Source organism: Passer domesticus, chromosome 6, assembly GCF_036417665.1.
Source record: "Passer domesticus isolate bPasDom1 chromosome 6, bPasDom1.hap1, whole genome shotgun sequence".
NCBI lineage: Eukaryota > Metazoa > Chordata > Aves > Passeriformes > Passeridae > Passer > Passer domesticus.
Genome location: NC_087479.1, coordinates 49,032,313 through 49,054,830, shown reverse-complemented (window position 1 = coordinate 49,054,830; position 22,518 = coordinate 49,032,313). Strand labels below are relative to the sequence as shown.

The 22,518-nt window shown below is 37.3% G+C and overlaps 1 protein-coding gene across 1 annotated transcript in view; it reads left to right on the top strand.

The window, feature by feature from the left end:
* OTOG (otogelin) overlaps window positions 1-22,518 on the top strand; it is a 93,308-nt gene that overhangs the window by 1,788 nt on the left and 69,002 nt on the right. Inside the window, exons 4-15 of the mRNA XM_064425307.1 lie at window positions 6,840-6,932; window positions 7,153-7,307; window positions 8,081-8,199; window positions 8,572-8,777; window positions 10,354-10,484; window positions 11,318-11,424; window positions 12,330-12,439; window positions 13,255-13,380; window positions 14,537-14,645; window positions 15,480-15,526; window positions 15,986-16,131; window positions 21,688-21,820. Of these exons, the coding sequence (XP_064281377.1) occupies window positions 6,840-6,932; window positions 7,153-7,307; window positions 8,081-8,199; window positions 8,572-8,777; window positions 10,354-10,484; window positions 11,318-11,424; window positions 12,330-12,439; window positions 13,255-13,380; window positions 14,537-14,645; window positions 15,480-15,526; window positions 15,986-16,131; window positions 21,688-21,820 (1,482 nt within the window). The remainder of the gene's footprint in view (window positions 1-6,839; window positions 6,933-7,152; window positions 7,308-8,080; window positions 8,200-8,571; window positions 8,778-10,353; window positions 10,485-11,317; window positions 11,425-12,329; window positions 12,440-13,254; window positions 13,381-14,536; window positions 14,646-15,479; window positions 15,527-15,985; window positions 16,132-21,687; window positions 21,821-22,518) is intronic.

Sequence of the window (22,518 nt, the reverse complement as noted above, 5' to 3'; positions counted from 1 at the left end):
GCTTGGAGATTGTTTATTTGTTTTTGCTGAGGTAACCTGCAGATGCTTTGTGTGTGGGTTATCCATGGGTTAGCAGGATAAGGCCCTTTTGGCCACCAGCTTGCAGTGGTGGGCATTTGCTTGAGGAGTGTGCATCTTTAGTTTTTTGATTCATCTTATTTTCAGAAGTGAGGTGGACAGGCTTAAAATACCTTTAGTAAAGGTTAAGGGTTTTCTGTGTTAACTCTGAGAAGGGTCTGTGTTATGCTTGTCTTGTACACAGGAGAAGAATGAGGCAAGATAATTCTGAGTAATTTTAGTTAGTTTTGCAAACTCTCCAATTTCTCTTTAGCCAGCCTGATTACACTGGATGTGGGACCTACCTTAGAGTCAATAGTCTCAATTTGCATCCCACAGCTTTACAGCCCCCAAGGGCAAGATATGTGGAATGGGCTCATAATTTGTGACAAGGGTTGTGTCATCTCCAGAAGCCTTTAATGTCTTCAGTACACTCTGTTTTCAGAATGTTTTGGGAAGTGTGTAGCTGAATGTGGAAGAATGATACAAGAATTTAGGGAAGCATAATGTTGCTCAAATAAAAATTATTGCCTATTAATAGCTCTCCAGTTTATGAAAAAGATCATGGTTACTGTATGATAAAATAGCTTTAGAAACCTAGCATGCTATACTGATAAAACATCCTCTGTTTTTGAGGCTTGCACCATCTTATTGACCAAGAAGTTGTGCTTTTTTTATATACTAAATTAGGCAGCTGACAAAGAGAAGATATGCAGATCGTGCTGAGAAATTTGTTGTCATAATAATTGTTTGTTTGTTTCCCTGGGTTTGGTCTTTGCCTAGTGAAAATTTCTTTAATTAAACCTAGTAGGTTTCATTTTTTGCTTCAGATCTGAAAAAAAGCTTCTAAGGTGTGTTACTGTTCAAGTGTACAATAAAGCTATACACATAAACCCTTTGCAAGACTTCTGTTAAAGAGCTTTTGTCAAGGGTTTATGTGCCAGTTTATTGCTTCTTAAATAGCCCTAATATTTAAGAAATGGAAGAAGAAATGTGGAGCTAAGGAGAATAAAGTATTTACAGATGTCTCATGCTAACTCATCACATGGCTAAGCTTCTAGAGGAGGATGCAGTAATGATGGCAAGAATTAGGTTTTATTGCTCTCTGTAGATGTAACAGTATAAAGTTTTTGTTTTCTTTCTAATTTGTCTTTCGGTGAGGCAACACTATTCTGTGTGGGTTTAATGTATTTGTTTTGGAAAGGCAATGTTGTTGAACACAAACCTTAAAAATTATCAATGATTGCCCATACTTGAAGGCAAATAAAATCAGCATTATTAAAGTCTTTTAAACGGTGGAATGCCTAGGCTTGGAAATTTATTTTTTAAATCACTAAGTAAGTGTGACAAGTGGAGTCTATTGTCTGTGTGTGAAAGATGTATTAAAAAAGCAAAAGAATAACATCATCTGTTTTGTACAGTGCTCCTAATACTTAGAAAAATAGTTTTCCTTTTGGTCTCTCCAATTTAAAGAGACATACAAGCTGTGGTAACTCTGCCCATGGAATGGGATTTGCAAACATCTGGGGATATATGATACAATAAACCTTCTTTGTTTACAAACCTGAATAAATGGAAACCCAAATCAATGACAAAAAAACCCAAACCAAAACAGCAAGGTAGGCTGTCAGCTGCTTTCCCTACTTTGGCAATGTGTCCAAGAAAATTATTCTTTGAAATACTTGTAGAACTGTGCTTATAATGAAATTATATTGCAGTCAATTCTTCCTGCAGTACCAGTTTTTCTTGGGTTCTGTAACTCTAAAAAGATAACCAATGTCTTTTATGTGGAAAAAGTGCATCGCTTTTGCAAGAGATCTCTTTACCTTTGTGTTGTATTAGTATTGAAAGCATTTCAGAAAGTGACGTTGTGTCTTATCTGTCAATGGAACGAAAAATTTGCATTAGCACAGGCAAACACCAAGAGAAGTTCTGTGGTAGTTTCTTGTAGCCAGGGAACACAGGATCTGAAATATGTATCAGAATAATTGAAGTTAACATGTAGTTTATGTAGCTGTTCAACTTTTAACTTCCTTCCGCAAAAATCTTACACATGCAAAATTAAAAAATAACAAACAATTAATTTTTTTTAAAAAAACCCCAAACAGGAAACTCCTGAGCTAAAGCATATTAAGAACATGGAACAGGCAAACCACATTTTTTCTGGAAGTATTCAGGCTACTGCTGATAATTTATAACATTCTAAGCACTATAAATTTTCTTGTGTTGAAATGCTGTAGCAGGCATAAATCATGGAAGTCACAGAAGATGTTCATCCCTTTCAATGTGTGCTTGAGAACTGATTTCAGGAGATGTATCAGAACAGAAAATATGCAACTAACTGGAAGGCTCTTAAAAATGAAGGGTTAAAATCTCATTCACCTCAGAATCCTAGAGAGAAAAATTTTACATCCTGTAAAATGGCATCCTGCTGAAGTCTGTGTGCCAGGGAAAACCTGTGCCACTGCAGGCAGGTGCTCTCAAGGACTCTGAAGTTGAAGGGTAAAAAAGAATGCAGGAAATACTTGTTGTATTAATTCTGCCATAGCTGAAGGAACACCTGAAAACTTGCACCTAGAGAAATGTGCAGTGGAAATTATGCAGAATTACAAAATATAGAATTTCAAGGAAGTTGACTGCAAAAATTTAAATATTACATTTTAAGTATATATTCTACTCTTTTATGTGTGGCTCTAGATCTAATTTAGGTTTCATGTTAATTCTTATTCTGATCTGCTTTGCTTTTTCACTTTTCCATTCAAAAGTAAAATTTGTTGATTTTTAAATAATTGGTTATTTTAGTACTGCGATTACCTTTAGACTCTTCAACTGAACTACTTTTCAAATCTTGCATAGCTAGTTTAAAAATGTGTAATTTTCAAAGAATTCTGAAAAACAGAATTCCTGTCTACTTCTATAAATGACCTCAAATTTCTAAAGCTGCTTGGGTCAAAGTTGTTGTCTAAGCAGAATTGTAGGAACTGAAGGCGTGGGCTGGATCTTGTATCTATCTTGGTTTAGCAAAACTTTCACTTCAGATTTCTACATTAATCTTTTAAACTTTTCTGTCCAAGTGAATCTAGTAATGAATACCCTGGAAGGAAACCTGTGTCTACTGTTTTGCATGAAGCAATTTTTTTTTTCATGCTGTGTTTTAAATAGTAGAAAAAATAGCAATACTAGGAAGTACTTAATGTTTTACAGAAAAATACTCATAGAATAGTACATGTCAAGTACAAATTTTAAAGAATTAGTGGTGTGCTGGTGATAATGGTGTATTACTGTGAGGTCAGACCTGAGCTCAAGCATTTGTATTCATAGATAGTTAAAGCAAAAATCAAGTGTTTAAAAATGGATATTTTCTTGAATGAAAGTGAAAAAAAATTATTTTAGATGTCTCTTTCATTTGGTATCTTACATTTTGTGTAGAATACATAGAGAAGGTTTCTTTGCAGTTACCTCCTTGTGCTCCAAGAGGAGAGCATTTCTCTTGTGACTCTATCTCACTTCATGCTCAAGGGCTCCACACTATATAAATTACTTGTTTTATTCCTAATGAGCACGTTGGATCAGAAGACCAAATCATGGATGAGCAAATCAGGACAAAGAGTTCAACTCAAACTGAAATAAATTCAAGAGATTTTAAGTATTCGTTGGAGAAGAAGTAATGTAAGAAAGCAGATAGAGTAAGTGTGCCATATCAGAGATGTAAAGCCCCAAAATACATGGCATCAGTAATAATAATTCAAACTAAATTTGTATTTTGGTGAAGATTCAAGATGCCTTTGAACAGTTATCATGATGCTGCTAGGGAATGTCTCTGTGTGGAGCTTGGACACTGCTCTGCAGAACCCCTTGCAGTGATGTGGGCTGGATTGAAGTCACACTTTTTCAAAGTCACACTTTCTGATAAATAATGGGTCAAGGTTCTGCTACTGCTCATAGAAGAATTTAAAAGTGGGATGAACTGAAAAGGAGGCTCATGTGCTCAAGGGACTAAAATAACCCTACCCATGGGGCTGCAGTTTAGTCAGTAATTACAGGGGGTTGGAGTGTTTAAGCTGAGAACAGCAGAGAAGAATTCAGACCTCTGTTACAAGATGATCCCTAGTGTTCATCTTATTTGAAAAAGAAGGAATTTGAGGCTGGTTGCTTCATCGCAGCGATGGTGGAATTATCAGGGTGATCTTCAGGTTCTAGGGGCAACACTGGTTAGAAATGCCATTATTACTTATGTCAGGCAAATCATGCCACTTAGTCCTACTATTTTCTGCTAGAAAATTCTCACCAGTTTTCAGTTTCAGATTCCAACCCAGTGCGCTCAACTGGCATAATGTCAAAGAGGAAAGAGGAGCTGAGGAGTTTTTAATAGGTGTTGCTTTCAGGTTAATGGAGGACAAAATAGTCTTCTGTAAGTTTTCCTAATTTTAACTTTCAGTTAGTCTTGATGTCTTCTCCCTTTCTGCAAGTATGAAAATGTTTCTCACATTTCTAGTGGAGAGATAAACTTTTGATGTGGTCATATGAGTTAGTTTATTTGGAGAGCTCATATTCTTTTAATGTCAAAGATTAGAATGAACCCCTTGTTCCAGGATATTTATTCTGAATACTTTGGGAAGTATTTCTGTGTTAATGGATTAGAATGAGATGATTAAAGGAGGCCACACTTAGAGTAGTAGGAGCATTAAATGTGACCTGAAACAATGCTGCTTTCCTCATTACCTGCTTAATTATAACTGTTTGCATACAGTTGTTCTATGCAGTGTAAGGAAAGACACTTAACAGTGATGTAAAAAGGGATATAAACAAACACAACAACTGAGATAGTCATATTTTCTTAGAACCATACACACACAGGTAGAAGAGATCTTCATAAAGAAGAAAATGCTTGGGATTGAGTAATTTGATTTTTTTTTAAATTCAGGTTTGACTAACACACTTTCTCTCTAAAATAGAGCCAGGGAGATCCTTCACAGTGACAGCAGGGGTCCCCAGGTCAGCTGACTGTTTGCACAATCTGAACAAACATGTCTTGGAGCAGGTTACCTGAGCCATGCTTAGAGTGGAATCATTCAACCTGAAACATCAAAAGGGGGCTAACTTCCTCTACAGCTCAGAGGAACATGACTTGCAGCCTAATTGCACATTATTGTAACTGGACAGGCAACAGGGCATAATCTTAGAGAAGCAAAGAACAGAGACCAGAGCTCTGGTTACACAGGTCTCACGACACTCAAGATGAAAGAGATCAATGTCTGCCTCTCTTGACAAGAGGAACAGGCTTTTGCATTATTGACAAGATTGGTCACTGTGAGCATGTAAATGAGATGGCTCAGGGTAAGCAGGGACCTTTCTGCATGGTGCTTGCATTATTTTTTATTGACCTGACACTGGCCAGGCAGGGAAAGGAGCAGGATAGGTAGGCTAGCAGGCAAAGAAGCATTACCTTTTACTTTGTCTACCTGCCTTGTTGGTTTTTTGTTTTTTGTTTTTTTTTTTTTTTTTTGGTTGGAGGGTGGGAGACTTCTTGTTGAAAGCAAGGGAATCAAAATTAATTGTTGGGACATCTTGAAAATCTTCAAATAATTACTGAGTATTTATAATGGGATTGCAGACTGAAATGGTAATGGCTTGAAGTTGAAAGGGAGTAAGTTTAGGTAAGATATTAATAAGAAATTATTTACTATAAGGGTGTTGAGACATAGAATAGGTTGTTCAGAGGTGTGGATGTCCCATCCTTGGAAGTGTTCAAGGCTGGGTGGGATGGGGCTTTGAGAGACCTGGTCCAGTGTGGTTGGAGCAAGAGGATCTTTAAGGTCCCTTCCAATCCAAACCATTTTAGGATTATTTTTCAAGAATGATGTATTTGTAAAGACAAAAGAAGGCTGAGCCTTCAGTTTATATCTTCCTGAAACAGTTTCTTCTGAGCAACTTGTTTGCTTTCTGCAGCAAAAGCAGTCTGTATTGTAAAGTACGAAAACTTCTATGATTGCATAATACCAAATTATTAAATTAAAATCCTTTCCTAAACAACCTTTATAGGAGCAAAATAAGTAAATGGATCATAATTTTTTAGAAGATTTAATCATTAAGTTTAAATTTAGTAACAGGAAACTATATTTCTTCTTGTGCATGTTTTTCTTTAGACTGTGAAAAATTTTGCCATGTTTTGATAGGGATCTTCATAGGGAAAATATAAATTAGAAAAAAATTAAAAAAACCCAACCAAACAAACAAAAAAACCCCCAGCACCTCCCTCCCCCAAACCCAAACCTGTCATTGCAAGTCAGAGATCTGTGTCTTTATGGAAAGTGTTTGTGGATGGTGTACTTGGAAGCTGTGAGATGGAAGGAGGGCAGGCAGGTAAGGATACACAGCTGGGATCAGAACACGTATTTGTAAGGTAGCTTGTTCTCCTTCTGGCAGAGCTTACCCACAGGGTGTTACTTGTGTGTGGATGTAGGCTCTGGGCTTCTTTGTGGTGCAGTACTTGTTCACTTCCTCTAGTCGCTGCTTAAATGACTGAAAACATGTCAGAGTGACAGATGTCAGACATTTTGATTTGTCTTCTCTAAAGGTGCAATAGATTAATGAATCTGGCTGTATAACTCGGGTTGAAGCCTTCACAGTGTTTCATTTTTGTGGGCCCAGTTAGGTTCTCCAGGACACTTTATTGCTAAGTTAGCAACTCCTGTCATTCTCAGAGTAATTGAGAGAACTGGGTCTTAAGAAAGAAAATGATCAGACTTTATTTTTGACACACCTTGTTTTTTTCCTCTCAGATTCACTTGCATGTTTTAATGGAGGTGAGTGTGTGTACAGAGAGCTGTGCAACTGCAGTCGATTTAATGCGACGGGACCACGATGCCAGACAGGTGTGTAGAGAGAGAAATCTGGGTTTCTGGGCTTGCACTCCTGTTCTCACAGCTACAATGACTACTCTCTGCCTAAAGCTTCTCTTCATGCTGTAGCATTTTCTCCCTCCTTTCTTTTATGTCATTATATTTCACAGCATGTTGCATGCACTGCCCCATCTCAGCTCCTGTTTGTATCCAAAAACCAGCGCTGTGTATCAAGTGACTCTCCTTTTGTTAGTGTATAACACAGGTGCTGAAAGAGATCATATATGCAGGACATGGGGCCAGTATAACTTTGAAACTTTTGATGGACTCTATTATTACTTTTCTGGGAAATCCACATATGCCCTTGTGAGACACTCTGAACTAGATGAGCAGAGCTTTTCCATACAGGTAGGGAATGGCACTTCTATGTTCTTTTGAACTGTTGTTAATACAACTGTTGTTGTATCAATACTAATATTAATTTTAGGAGATTAAAAAGAACTTGAGATGGTTATAGGGGGCTGTAAAATGTAATCTAGGTGTGATTTTGACATGATGTGGGCTATGTGTCACCGTAGCATAGGATGTAAACAGCTGGAATATGTTGCTGTAGAGCGCGACACGGTGCAAAGCACCAAGACTCCATCAGAAGGGTATATGAGAGATTTATTACAGCAACATGTTGCTTTTATAATTTTTTAAGATATTTACATTTACTTAACTGAAACATACATTGCCCATAAGAAAGAAACAAAGTTCTCAATGGGTGAACAGGGAGTCATGTCATTCTGTGAGCCAGCTAAAGTCTGTAACTTTTAACTTTTTCTCTTGTATCACATTGTCATAGTGATATCAAGTCTTGGTGTGTTCCTTGAGAGAGATACAGGGTTTCCCTTATTTCCAGGAAGCCTTTGCTGGCTCACAAGAACAGCACAAAATGTCTTTCCCACAGGAATGTGAGGAAGACTGATGTGTGTCCTTCCAAAGCTTCCTTTGTTCACTCAGAGCTGTGAAAAGACCACTCCATCACCATGGCTATAAAAACACTGCTCAGTTTTTTCCACAAGAGGGGGACCAAACTTCTTGTTCCCATACTGAGTGCAGATTTGGGGGTGCTAGTTCTGTTACGTGTTTATTTCAAAGAATTTAATTCAAATATTGACTTTGATTTTATTTGGCAGGTGAATAATGATCCTGAATGCCATTCTTCTCCTTATTCCTGCAAAAGGTCCATTAGTTTATTTTTTTCAGGAGATGAACAGATAAAGATGAGCAGTGAAGTCACCTATAAAGGATTTGGGTAATTGCAGTCATGTTTCTAATGCTGTAGTTACACTGGAGTTAATATCATGCTACTATTTTGATATGAGATGTAAACATATTATTTGGTAGACTGAAAAAGCAACCAGAGCACAGCTGCAATAATTACTCTCCATTTATAGAGTTGTGTCTGAGAAAGGTGATACCTAAATTAGTGGTATATAGCATGAAGTATAATCATTGGCATTCATGATTTTTGTTGTTATTTGCAAATTCATTTCATTTACTGGAGTTATTCAATATTTACATTGGGAATTTTCAGTTGGATGAGGAAGGCATCAGCAAGTAATTTCTTTTTAATAGTTACAATTTCTAACATAATATTATTTTTGGTTCTGTGTTGTCCTTCCAGAGTAAAATTACCTTATGTTATTGGAAACTTACATATCCAGAAACTAGCTGGATATTTCCTGGTCAGGCACCAGTATGCCTTTACCCTGGCTTGGGATGGTACATCTGCAGTGTACATCAAAATGGCACCAGAGTACCTGGGCAAAACCCATGGACTGTGTGGAAACAATAATGCTATTCTGCAGGATGATCTGGAAACAAGTTATGGTGAGTATTTAAGATACTTCCTGTTGTGTAATCTGGATTCTTGCCCCTCTGCCCCCCCCTGCAAAATAAATATTACTTTCTTAGTTTTCAGTGGTAATGCTGATTGAATTTAAGATGAGTCACTTTTGAAATAGAAAATATGGTTTGGAAATACCTCTGCTAAATGGTATTTGGTGAAGAGGACCAATTTCAATGTAGATAGGGCTCTAAGGAGGAAGATCTTAAAGCTGTCTTACTCAATTACCTACAATGATATTTGTACTTCAGTTTCCTGGGACTGAAAGGTAAAATCTGTTTTTAAATGTACAGTGCTTTTTTTTAGACTTTTTGTGGTCTGTGGAAGCCTGAGGTGTTGCTATTGGAAATAAATAAAGAACTAGTAAATCAAATTAATGAAAACTGTCAAATCGTGTTTGATCTGGCATTTCATATGTGCTAACACTTTCAGAAATAATCAGTGATCTTTCAATGTCAACTTCAGACACTTCCAAAAGGCTTGGCTTTCAGTAAATAGTGAGTAAAGACATCTATATAATGAGTAAGGGAAAAAAACCCCACAAAACAGGGGTAAAAGATCAGTCCTTTGAAAAATATCTCAAGTGAGGCCATAAAAACTTCTGGAGGTCATTACTTTGGGCTGTTTAACTGTTGGCTCCTCCTCTTGAACTTGAGGATATTTCTGTAGAGCACTCCTTCAGAGCTCAGAGTGGATGTGGTTTCCTCTATTGTCGGTGCATTCCCCTCAGTTTCAGAAAGCACCAGCCCTGCCCTGTTACAGTCATTACCCCCACTAATACTTTGCTCACTAAATCAAGTTGTTTATACTAATACCAAGATCAAGGGGTCATGTCCCCAGAGTCTTCTCTCTCCTCTCACCATTCTCAGTGTCTCCATCCCCAAAAGCTGCATTTGTAGCACAAGTGAGTGAATTCACTGTGTATGAGCTTTATCCACTTGGCTTGGGGAGGAATAGTAGGAAAGATGTGCCAAGATAAGCATTTATTGGGTAATCCAAGCAGTAATCAATGCCACCACCTGCCCAAGGTGGATAATAGTAATGACAGATTAATTGGTTTAACCCTAGTATGGACATCTCTACTTAAATAAGTCACACCCATTTTGGCTAATTCAGACAATAATTTGGTACCATTGCAATGAGTCAGGAATGCTTTATCTTTATTAGGTTTTGGACTCCCTGTTGGGCATTCTATTATAAAGTAGCAGCATCGACCTATGTATTATTTATTAATTTAAATTTTTTTATTAAACCTTTTCTTTCCTTTATTCCATTGATGGACTAAGGCAGGCATGGTCCTTCTCCCTTAAATCCCTTCTTTGCCAAGTTGCTTATGCTGTTTTCTGCCACCTGAAAGCCCACTTCTCTAGTTCCTTTTACAAGTATTTTTTTGCTTCTTGAAAGGACCAGATTGATTTCAGCTGATTCACTTAGTAGTGGGAAGGGTTAGGTGTTCTGTTCTTGGTGTGCTTTGATTATTGAAACGTTTCCCCGGGAAATCCTATAGAAACACTGTTGTTCTTTGCAGTGACTGTGTGACTCTGTGTCTGCCTTGTCTAGGGAAACTGACAGATGATGTAACAGAATTTGTAGAGAGCTGGCAGGAAAATCCTCCACAAGGAACACCCGACTGGGACAAATCTCTTCTCAGTGAACCACCGTGCCTGACACAAAGCCATGAATCTCTGCAGGTTTGGATCAACCCAAAAGGATTGTTGACATAGCTGATGATTCTAATTGGAGCAAGAATTTGACTTAATTTGAATTTTCAGTGAATAATTTGACAACTTTTAAAGCTTTGAAGGAGACTGGAAATATGTGTGTCTTTTTTGGGAGAGATTAATTAAAATGCTTGCTGCAGCAGGTCTTCCCTTGTCCTCTCATCACCCCACTGCCCTCTCCTTTCTTTTGTATTTAATTCTTGATCTGTTCAAATATTATGCTGTCTGCATAGCAGCCAGTAGAATGGCTTGACTATGAAGCTGAATGAGTCACAAGTTGTAAAATATGGGATTCTTCTAGAACTTATCCATAGGAAGGATAGAAAGAAGCAGGGAAGCAAAACCAGAGTCAGAGCATTATTTGCTTTGTCATTATTTGGCAATGTTTAAAAAGAGAATTGTTGATTTTTTCCATGACTTAGAAGTAGTTTTTCCTTTTAATTAGTATTTTCAGGATACAGTCCTTAAATTAAAGTGCTTTGAAATTAAAGCTGGTGCCAGCTATGGTTTATTTCTCTTGCCTTTTACTGTGAAATTCAATTGAAATGAAGGCTTTTTCAGGTTGTCTTGGCTTAGTTGCAAAATTGTCTGTGCCCTTTTTGGGCACTGCTATGACCTTGGATGAAAGATTCAATGTTATGGAAACTCTGACATGATCAGCAATGTATTGCTAAACTCTGCTTCTGTTTGGTCAAAGTGATTCCTAGACACGGGTCTATTCTGATTTTCCACAGCATTCTGTTTTATTCTGCTTATGTTTATTTTTGCAAACCTCATTACAACAGCTGTCTCTTTCATTTCAGAGGGCATATGCTCTGTGTACTATCCTGTTACATCCCCCATTTAAACAGTGTCATGAGTATGTGAGTCCTCTTTCTTTTATGGCAAGCTGCACAAATGATCTCTGCATGTAAGTGGATGTTTTTGGCTAATTCAAAGCTATTATTAAAAAAACCCATGGTCCTTTTATCATAAGAATGAATTATAAATGTTAAATGAACTGATTCGTGACATTCTCTGCATGTAAGTTTTTATCTAACATTGTTTTGTTATCTTACTTTTCTCATTTGTTCTGTTTTGCTGCTGTGGAATGCTGTGGAGTTGTTCCTGTTTTCTTTGGTATAAGAATGATCAAATTCAGGCCCAGATATTTTCCAGTTGTGTTAGTCTGTCTCCCTTGAATATGTCATCTGTTTTGATTCTGAGTGTGCAACATGATTAGGTGCTTTCTGCCATTCTAAAGCCGCTTACTGTAGTAAAAGGTCAGAGTCAATGGGCCAGTTTGGCTTCTGCATGTTGTATGGTCTTCCATTGAAAAGAGGAATTTGATAACCATTTAAACTTGTGCTAACATTTCATAACCTGCTATACTCCTGTTCTGAGCAGTTTTGACTCGTTAAATTAAGGAAAAAAGGCAGGTCAGAAGATAATTTCCATTTCATGTACTCTGGTGTCTCACTGGTAGAAATTTTACACTTCCTTCTTGTGACTTTTCTGCAGGATATTACTCCTGTAAAAATTAAGAGCTTTACTGAAGTCTCCCTATACTACTGTATTTCATGCTTTTGTGAATCTATTCAGGAAAATAGTGTCAGGTCTCAAAAGTATTAATACTTAGATGACCTCCCTTTGAGGGTGGCAGAAAGTTTTTACCCTTTTAAGACTTTTCACCTAGTCCAACAGCACAGTACCTTAGAATATTGTTAAAGTAGATTCAAACAACAAGGCTGAATGCAGTGCAGGAGCATTCATGAGGTTATGATTGTGTGCTTGAATGGAGTTACAAAATGATATGTCACCTTTTGTTTGTGTAAGGTCAGCAGCTGATGATGTAACTTGGTGCCGAGCGCTCACCGAGTATGCCAGAGCGTGTGCCCAAGCGGGAAAGCCACTTCATGGATGGCGTCTGCACTTCCAGCAGTGTGGTAATGCTCGTGCTCCTCTGTTTGGAAATGCTGCTTGGTCCTTCTGTTTTGAAATGGGTGCCCTTCATAGTTTCAGTTCTTTGCCTTTCGTCAATTTTGGACTCATATAATTCATAATGAAATGATTAAGTGAGTCAAACTCACTTCGAGGTTACATAAATGCAGTGGATTTTCTCTTCAGTATGTGCAATTTGTACTGAATTTTTTAAAGCACTAAGCTTATTACAATGTGATTCTTTAAGGTGATTAAACATTTTTATTTTCACAGAGTTACCCTTTAAAATATTCAGTCTTCATGGCTTTGTGATAAATAAAATGTGTGTCACAAGTGTTAAAATCAAATTTCAATTGCACTTTCATAAGACTTCATCTTACAAGTTACATAATGTGAGTTTGAAAGATGTTATCTAATTTGGTTGCCTGCCTGGAACACAGGACCAAAACTGCTTTGTCATCTGTGAGAGAAGACTTCCACTGTGGTTCCAAAAGACTTCCAGTGTGGTTCCAAAAAGTCTGTTAATGGGTGCCCTGACTGTGTCTGGGTCTGAGAACCTAAGTAGCTCTCTGCTGTGAGAAAGCACGATTTAAGATTATTCCTTCTTAATGCAACTTTAATGGAGAGAATGTGAATATGTAAATATGTGCCACTTCTCTGTGTGTTAGGAAAGCCATTGTTTTAAACAGTGTTCATCTAGAGAACAGATACTCAACTGATGTGCCAGAAAACAGATCCCTAAAAGGAACGTGTGCAATCCATTGATGCCCTGTGACAGTAGCTCTACACCTTTTCATTTCTCTGCCTGTTTGTGTTTCAGTCATTACCTGTGCTGAACCCTTGACCTACAGTGAATGCATCAACTGCTGCCCTGTTTCATGTCACCAGCAGTCCCAGTGCATTGGCAGTGAGCTGCACTGCATTGATGGCTGCTACTGCCCAGATGGTGAGTTCTGCTCCTCAGGTACACACCTGCTTCCACACAACATTCAGAGATTGTTCCTCCCTAGGTTTACATCCCTCTCTGACCTGCCCAGATTACAAGCAGGAGCTCTTTACAAACTGAGGGCTGACAGTGTGGGTAACTGACCTTGTTTTCTTACTGACAGGAGCCTTAGGAATAGGTTTCAGCTCAGATTCACATTCTAGCTGTAGAGCTACACAATTTCAGTGAAAAATGGTGTTTGCTCTATTGTTACAGGACAGGCATCCTCCTGCTTGTGGTGGTTGCTGATTGGTTTGTGTTTGTTAAGGGGAGGATTATTTTGGAGGTTTGGGTTTTTTTGTTTCACTTTTTTTCCCCTTGGTTAGAGTGCTTACAAAAAGCTCAAAACCATGACATAAATAAAACTCATTCCTGTGGGCAGGAACAGGTTTTGAAATTGAGGTTTTTAGATTGTTGTATGATTCTGGCAAGTGAGGTATTTAGTAGTGTGATTCTGGCAAGTGAGGCATTTAGCAAAACTTTGCCCTCATCACCAAAGTAGATGTTGATACCCAGTTTTCCCCTAGTTATTGGCTTCTGTTGAGTACAGAATTCTATCTAAAAGAGGACAGAGAAAGTTATGCCATGCATCTTCAAGTTCTGCCTCTTATATGTACCCTGATTATTTATAAGTTTAATTATATTTGTCATAAATTATGTCTTTTATGGTAAAGCCTTTTTTTTTTTCTGGTCTTCTAGTAAGAAAAAAATAATTCTAGTAATAAGGAAAAAAGGCAAAAATAAAATCAGTCAAATGAGGACCACAGAGGCAAAGATTTGTAAATGTGTTAGAAAATAAGCATCATGGCCTGTATGTTTGGGTTTGTTATTTTGTATGTGTGTGGTTTCCTCTCCCTCTCACCCAGTAATTAAATATTTGGTTTTTTTCACTATGTTTACTGTATCTCAAGAAATTTAGTGTCTTGATCCCTGTAATCTGATTTATTTAATATAATTCAAATGCACTTCTTTTGGTGAAAATGACTAAGAAATAGTCTAGAGATTTATTATCATGCTGAAATTACAGTTGGTGTTGTTTTTGTATATAATTGTTAGTCCTCTGTCAGCCATTGTCATGGATATTTCACTTTTTTTCATGTTATTTTATTTCTTCTAGGCTTAATTTATGAAAATGAATTGTGTGTCAAGCCTATGGACTGTCCTTGTGACTACCACGGAAGTTCCTTTGAAATGGGTTCAGTGGTTTATGAAGAATGTAATAACTGGTAACTTTTCTCACCACATTGTGAACCAAATCTTTTAATGGTCATATGAAACAGCTTCTTCAAGGCCTATTTCACTTAGGAATTGGATAAACTTGATAAGTACTCACTGTTTCTACATAAAAAAATTATATTCTGTGTATGTTTTGCAATTAACGAAAAGATAAACTATTAAGCTATTCATGTGGAAGAAGGGAAATGACAAATATTGCAGAGAATACTGTAATATTTAGTGCTGTTTTTCACTTTGGATTCTCCCTTAAAAGCAAAAAGAATCCAGAATTGAAAATCTTAACAGGAGAACTATGCTGAGTTTTTCTTCTGTTTGTATGGTCTCATTGGACATAAAGAGCCTAATGTAATTGTGACGTAAGCTACTGTTTTGGAATTTAAGTGCATTTTATGAATTGGAAATAAAAATTTATAGGAAGAGAAAGTGCCTTTTATTGGATCACCTTAACTGAAGAAAATGGATGAGCTTACAAATGTGCAGCTTTTTTCCCCCCCAACAATTCTTACCTTTAAAAGTTATAAGATTCAAATTGCTTGTGTTAATTCTTCTCAATGTTATTAATCCTTAACTTTTCTAACAGTTATTAAAGAGGTAAAAAGAAATTATAGTGGCACTGGGTGCATGGATGAAATTTCACATCATCATGTCCTCATGACAAGCTTCCAGCCATGAAGACAGTGCTAACTCTGTTATACCCTTGTCTAAGACTCAAGACACTTGGTGCTGCATTCCTTCCATAGAGAAGGGATGCAGGAAGAACAACTCGGGGACAGTTGTGTATAATTCACAGAATAAAAATATGAAAAATTTTGTTTTGATTTCAGCACCTGCAGTGGAGGAAAGTGGATCTGTACAAATTTTACATGTCCAGGTATGTGAAAATCTCAAATACTGTTTGATAAGTCAATTCTTACTTCAGTAAATATTACTTTTAGATGTTAATATCATGTTTCATTATGTAATTTGCATTTTTACTTCACACACTCAGTAGATTAGATATTAAAATGGCTTGGCTTATCAGTTAAATGTGTTAATGTTTCTGAAAATCAGTTTTAAGAGCCACAAATCAAATACCCATAATATACAAATGACAGATATTATTGCTCCCTTCTGGGGGAGCAGCTGTTCAGGTATCCTGGCTGGGCATCAGGTAGGAACTCCATAACAAAAACAAGGGAAAGTTTTGTTTCCTAATACCTGGCTGTAATATAAATACAATTTTACAAGTTATTGAATGTATCAGAGTGTATGAACTCTACAGCAGTATTAACTGTGGAGAATATGCTGTATTTACTCCAGATTTAGGTGCGTTATTTATGGTGTTTTTCAGCTGAATGCTCAGTTTCAGGAGACACTCACTTCATGACCTTTGATGGGCGCAAATACACTTTCCAGGCCACCTGCCAGTACATCCTGGCAAAGAGCCGCGCGTCTGGAACGTTCACTGTATCCTTGCAGAATGCTCCTTGTGGACAGGTAGGACTTGCAGCCTTCTTGTAACCTTTGTCCTGAAGGGTCTGTTAATTGAGGGGGGAAAAAAAAAAGCATTTAAGAAGTAAAGCAAGCTACAAGTCTGTGCATGTGAGTAGCTGATACTAAGGGAGCTATTAAAGATGATTCTAAGGGTGGTCCTATTTTATATTTGAAATTTTCTGAAGCTGTATGCAGGCATCACCAAATATTGTCTGCCTTATGTCCAAGACCCATTCTTTCCTCTATTTTGTATATGCATTTCTCAGCATGTATTAAAACACTAGGTGTGAGGTGTGGAACACTGGTGAGGTTTTGACTAGAGACTTTAATTTTTTTTGGTCTTAATAGGGTTTATATTTTTCAGGAAGTTATGTCAAGGTAGAACAGGTCTTAAAAATGGTATGGGAAGTGCAGGTGACTGAGCTCAGCTGTTTTCTGGAATCAGACTTTTCTCACTGTCTGAGTTCAACATGTGCATGTGAGGGCAGGATTTGGCCCACATCTGTAATATAAATCATGATTACCAAGTTGCTGGACTTGCAGTAGGAGAGGATTTGTATCTCAGCCAGACTTAGGTTCTGTCTCCAATGGCCTTCTACAATAATTTTTATTTAGAAGCAGTTGTGCAGGTATTTGAAGTATATAGCCTTAAATATGACTTTGCTAGAATTCCAGGCTATCTGTATGTATTAGGCCCACATTATTATATAATTCACATAAAATCAGATTTAGAGCCATTGCTTTGTACTTCTGTGGAGGTAACTATATTAGTTTTCTTTTGTGTTCTAAGTAAATGTATGATTCTATAAGTCCTTTTGCATTAATGATTGCAGTCACTCTTCTCTGCAGTTTCCATTGTTCATGCTCTTGAGATTTCCTTGGGGAAATGAACTGGTTATATAAATTGTCATGCTACACTTTCAAAAGGTGTATTTCAGTAGTTGTTTTCTATTTCTACATTTTAACCTACTTCTCTGGAGGATAGAAAAGGCTTAAGTAGAAAGTTAGAATAAAGTTGCAGTGACAAGTTTATGATAGTAGAAATTATTTATTTTCAATCCAGGGAAGAGACAGGAGACTAAGTGCAGGGAGTCCCCTGATCTCAGTGGCAGAAGTTGGGAAGTAAGAAAAATAGTTTAACTGGATAGAGACCAAATATATTTTGGAATTTGATATTCCAGAAATAAATGTCTCTTCTGTAGTTCCTCGGAGAACCATATCAGGATACCAGGTGAGATATGTGACAGGGCCTAGAAGTTACCACTATTGAAAAAGTGGATTCCTAGGTAGCAAATAAAATTGGTGTATAACACTAGCAGTTTTTCTCTGTGACCTAGAAGTGTTACAGTGAGGGCTGTGAAATGAAATGTTGACAAGGACATGGACATTTATAAAAATTTTTAGGCTTTAACCTCTGTGTGCATTATTCTTGTGATCCTGCTAGTATTTCCAATTTATAGGAACAGGCTGTTTCAAGATGTATTTGGTAGTTGTTATAATTTCCCACTTCAAGGGCATATTTTAGTTAGCTTGGTTTTATTTTAGCAAGTTGGGCTGGCTTCATTCTGTGCTAACCTTGGAATCCTGAGGAGCTGATTAAGTTAGTATCATCTCAGTAAAAAAAAAAAAAAGGATAGCTGTGAAACAAAATATAAGCATAGGCATTCAGTCAGTGTCATAGTCTTAGAATTTTGCAGAGTCCAAGAAGCTTGAGAAAGGCGGTTGTGTATTATATCTGTACTATATCATGGAAGAAAAGCAAAGGAAATCCCAAGAGAAACTGTCTAGGCCCCTTTCTTATCAAAGGAGAGTTGAGGCCAGAGTGACTTCTTGCTGAAGCTCACAACAAGGTACCTTGCAGCCTGACAAGGTTTTCATTGGAAAGCCCATCAATGGAGCAAATATCTCCTGTGGCAGAGTATGTATGTGTGTCTCATTCCCTGTGTTAGGAACACTTCTCTCTGTGTACAAAACAGACAGAATTGTGCTTTTTGGTTTAATTGTTGTGGTTAATTTTTGTTGAGAAAAGTGATAACCAAACTAGTTGGCTTTCTGCCTCACTGCTGAGACTGTGCAGTGCCTTGCAGTAACTTGTGCTCTCTTCAGCCTGACTTAGTGATTTTGCTTAATGTGTCTGTGTGTCCAGGTGGTTTGTAGGTAAAAAAACTCAGATTCTCTTCGCTTTTACTGCATGTTCAGCTTCATACTTTACCTAGCCTTTAACAAAGGTAACCTGACCAGTGCTAGCAGGTATAGATTTTACAGAGGTCTGAGTAAAGCATTCTGGATGTTAACAATCAGGTGGGTAATCAGTGGATTATGGGATATGTCCCAGGGCTACATGCTGCTGATTTAATTATCAGTGTACAGGTGGTAAGAGGGTAGTGAGAACAGTTTTTGTAGTATAATGCAAGTTTTGTAGTATAATATGGGGCTTCAGTGCAGCTATTCAAGTGTCTAATTATCAACCAGCTGGTACCACTTGGCAGAGGAGCTGCTTTTCAGTTCCCCAGGCACCCTCCATTATCTTTTTTACCCGTTTATTAAAATTAATGAATTGAAATGGGAAGCTAAAAGATTTGAAATGTGGAATCTCATATTTCTTGATGGTTTGAGATTTTATGTGCTTCTTTAAAAAAGCCTTATCACTCCCATCTCATTCAAGCAGACTAGAAAATGTGGAAAGAAAATACCTGGGGAGATTTTAGCTTTCTGAATCACAAAGAATCCAGTCATCCTGAGCCTTAGAGTTGGTGACATAAACAGTCATCAGGCAACAAGTTATTTCAAAACGATGTGAAATTTTGTTTAAGCACTTTCTGGAAGGAGAATCAGTCAAGCGATCAGCACAGCTTAACCTTATCTAAGTTTCAGGTGACAGCCTCACTGGCTTTGTAGTTTGTATGATGAGAAGGTCTTCTGAATATAGATTTTTTTTTTTTTAAAGTATCCAGTAAGAGAAATGGCTATTGCTGTGAGAACACCTGCCAAAAGCTGGCAGAGGCAGTCCTGTGAGAGAAAAAGTTTATTGGAACAGAGAGCAATTGTCAGGCAGAATTTGTCCTTCAGTTTAAGGCTGAAGGAATAATAAAGCTTTTGTCAATACTGTGTAGTAATGTATATACTATGGAGGGTTGTTTTCTTGGTTCTCCTCTGCTTTTCATGCCACATGCCATTTTTTACATTTTAGTTTCTTAAAAGACCAACACTATTGTCAGTCTGTAGCTATTGTTGCTGAATGAAATGCACAGAAACCTGATTTCTTGGTAAAGAGGCAAGGCAGCAAGATAAGCTACAAGCACATGGTTTTATGAGGCAGATTCTGTCTTCACTGTCGCTCGAGGAGAGCTGGTTGAGCTGGGTGAAATATCTCCAGTTATTTTTAAAATTTCCCATTTTAAAGTTTCATTTTATCATTTCATGTACTGGTGAAAGATCACTGTTGCATTTTTATCTAGCAACAGGGAAATTCTGCATGTATTTCTTTATCTTTACACACCACTGTGTGTACTTGTGTCCATAGTATTTGAAGAGCTGTCAGGTGATCTGCTCTGCTGCTAGTTCAGCATCTGACCACATGGTTCTATCCTGAGATCCTTGCAGCTCTAGGAATGGTTTTCAACAAGCAGGACAACATTTGCCCTGGATTAGACAAGTCCTAGTGAAAGTCAGAGAGAGTTGAATAGAAGCGTAAGTCTTTGAACTGAGCATTCTGATCTCTTTACACCATGAACGGTGCTATTCACTGTATAATTTTGATGTTTGTCCTGCAACTGTCCAAAAGTTACCTTGACTATATCTTTTTCACTGCATCTTTCAGCACTGAAGATGCTTAAAACTTTACTGTTTCATCAATAGTCATTCTCTCACTGGAGGCAGTGAGGCTGAATAATAGAGCCTCCACCTCTGGTGGTTGCTGCAAGCACAGTTCCAGATCCAGTCTGTGGAATGTTCTGCAGGGAGACCTAGACTGCTCTTTGACCAAGTGATTTCAGACATGTTTGTATGTGCTCTGGTATATAAGACTGTGTTGAATTTGTGCTCAAAATGGTGTTGTTCAGAGCAATGTTTCTGTTGCAACATTGAGACATGGAAGACTCGTAACAGATGAAAGTGAACAAATAGTGTGACAAGAGCAGACCCAATTTTTGTCATTGTTCTGGAATAGCTGTTAAATGGTTACAAGGTCTTGCAGTGAAGGAGGCTGAACAGAAGAAACAAGAGCTAGGTGCTTTCCCCTCTTGTCTGCAGATGGCAGGGAATGGGCAGTTTGTTAACTTTATCCAGCCACACGAAGCCAGTGGAAGTAAGTTGCTGTCTCAAGCTATGGTAAAGAGATTTGAGTCTAAAAGGAGTGTCAGAAACCAAATTTCCTTCTAGAGCAATGACAGAATGAAATGTAGACTGGGATTTTCATGTCTTTTAGCATGTGGCAAGGTCACATGTGCTGACATGGGGAAGTTTGTCATCTCTTGATCCACCTCTGCACCTAATTGTCTTTGATAGAACATTTATCTTTAAAAAAAACCAAAAAACAACAACCTAAATAGTGATCAAATTCATCCTGTAAAGAAAAATATGTTAATCTGCTGTAATTAGTGTACATGCTTTAACAAGCATTCTTTCCATACATTGGAAGTGGAAGAACCTGTAGTTATTCTGGAAAGTGGAAGTCCTGTTGTGAAAGATTGTAACTGAATTCTGTTAATCGCCTCTCTGACTCATTTCCATGATACTTAATAGAGGTATATTTATTGTAGAATTTCAGTTATTTAGCTGCTTTTGGTACTGTTGAAATGAAATTTCACTGAAGAGTCTGGGTGTAAAAAAAGTAAACAGGATTGGTCTAGGATTTTTTAAAGAATGCTTCATCCACACTGCAATGCAGTATTCATACTCATGTGTTTTTCATGTGACATTTTGACTTGGAGAAGTGAAATGCTAATAAGAATAAGCAATGGTAGCAGCAATAAGCAAGATGGGTCAGTAGGATGTTGTGATATTATATGCTGGCATGATGCTGCCTTTATTATCGATATTCATTTACAAAGCTTATGAACATGTTCCGTTCTACAACTCCTCTCAGAAATAATAAACTGAAGTTCTGTTTTAAATAATGGTTCACAAGATGTTTCTGTTTTTCATTAATGTTTGCCTTTAAAAGAATTTTATATTTTAAAATATGCTTTAGAAGAACCTGGATGTATCAGCACACATTAAAGAACAAATCAGGAGTTTGCTGCACTGCTCTGTAGATAGTGCAGCATTGTTAGTGAGCGTCAACTCAGCCTCAGTGGGTCTTTAATCAAGGTGTCTCATGAATTGTGTGTGTCTTGGTACTGAGCTATGTGAAAATTGTTTAAATTTCTCGTTCCAAATCTCTCTTCTGTGCTGTACTTGCATAGCATGTTAATGCCATTGTTAAACACATATGGAAAATCATTCAGGATACTGAGTTTTCTTACTTAGCTGTAAGGCTGCATGTTTCATAACTGTATATCAAAATTTTCAATCCCCACTAAGTGTAACTTTCGTTGTTTGCTTTGCTCTCACTTGCAGAACCAGGATGGATCATGTATCCAATCTGTCAGCCTTATTCTTAAGCAGGACCCCAAGAGGCAAGTGACCCTGACCCATTCAGGAGATGTTTTGATCTATGACCAGTACAAAATTAACCTGCCTTATGCAGATGGTAAGGAGTAATACATAAGCATATAACTCTAATCAAACACTAGAGCAGTATTACAGTGGCATTTGTGCATGTTGTGGTATTGTCAAGTATTGCTAACATACTGAAATTAAAAGGCATATTTTAGTGTCAATATTGTTATTTCTTGTGAAATGCTTCACAAATTAACTTTTGGTGTATTTTTTACACTAGTGGTAGGAGTTGTGCAGAAGCTGCATTAGGCTAGCTGTTTCTTACATTAAGATTTTGTTTATTTTAACAAGTCCAAATGCCATCCCTCACATTTGCAAGCTTTTTTAGATCTTGCCTGAGGGGAAATTGTTTCCTCTGATTCTTGAATTGAATAATTTCTTTCATTTTTGTAAGCAACTCACATAAATTTAAGCAGGAAGAGCTCTGCTGCCCCTTAGAGATGAGCTACAGATTTTCAGACAAAAACTTTCTTTTATTTTGCTTTGAGTTTTTAAATCTCTTTGTCCTGGATATGTGTGGCATTCTGCATAGGTATATATGACTATGAGATTTAGTGTTTTCTTTAATGAGAATTTTATATGCAAATCATTAGTACATTTGATGTCTATCCCTTGGCTCTTTAGGAATTTCACAAAAAAGATTTTAACATAGGAATTATGTTCCTGGCTTTAGGATTAGTTTTTCTACAAAAAAATGGTCTGAAATTTTCATACCTTTACATGGATTTC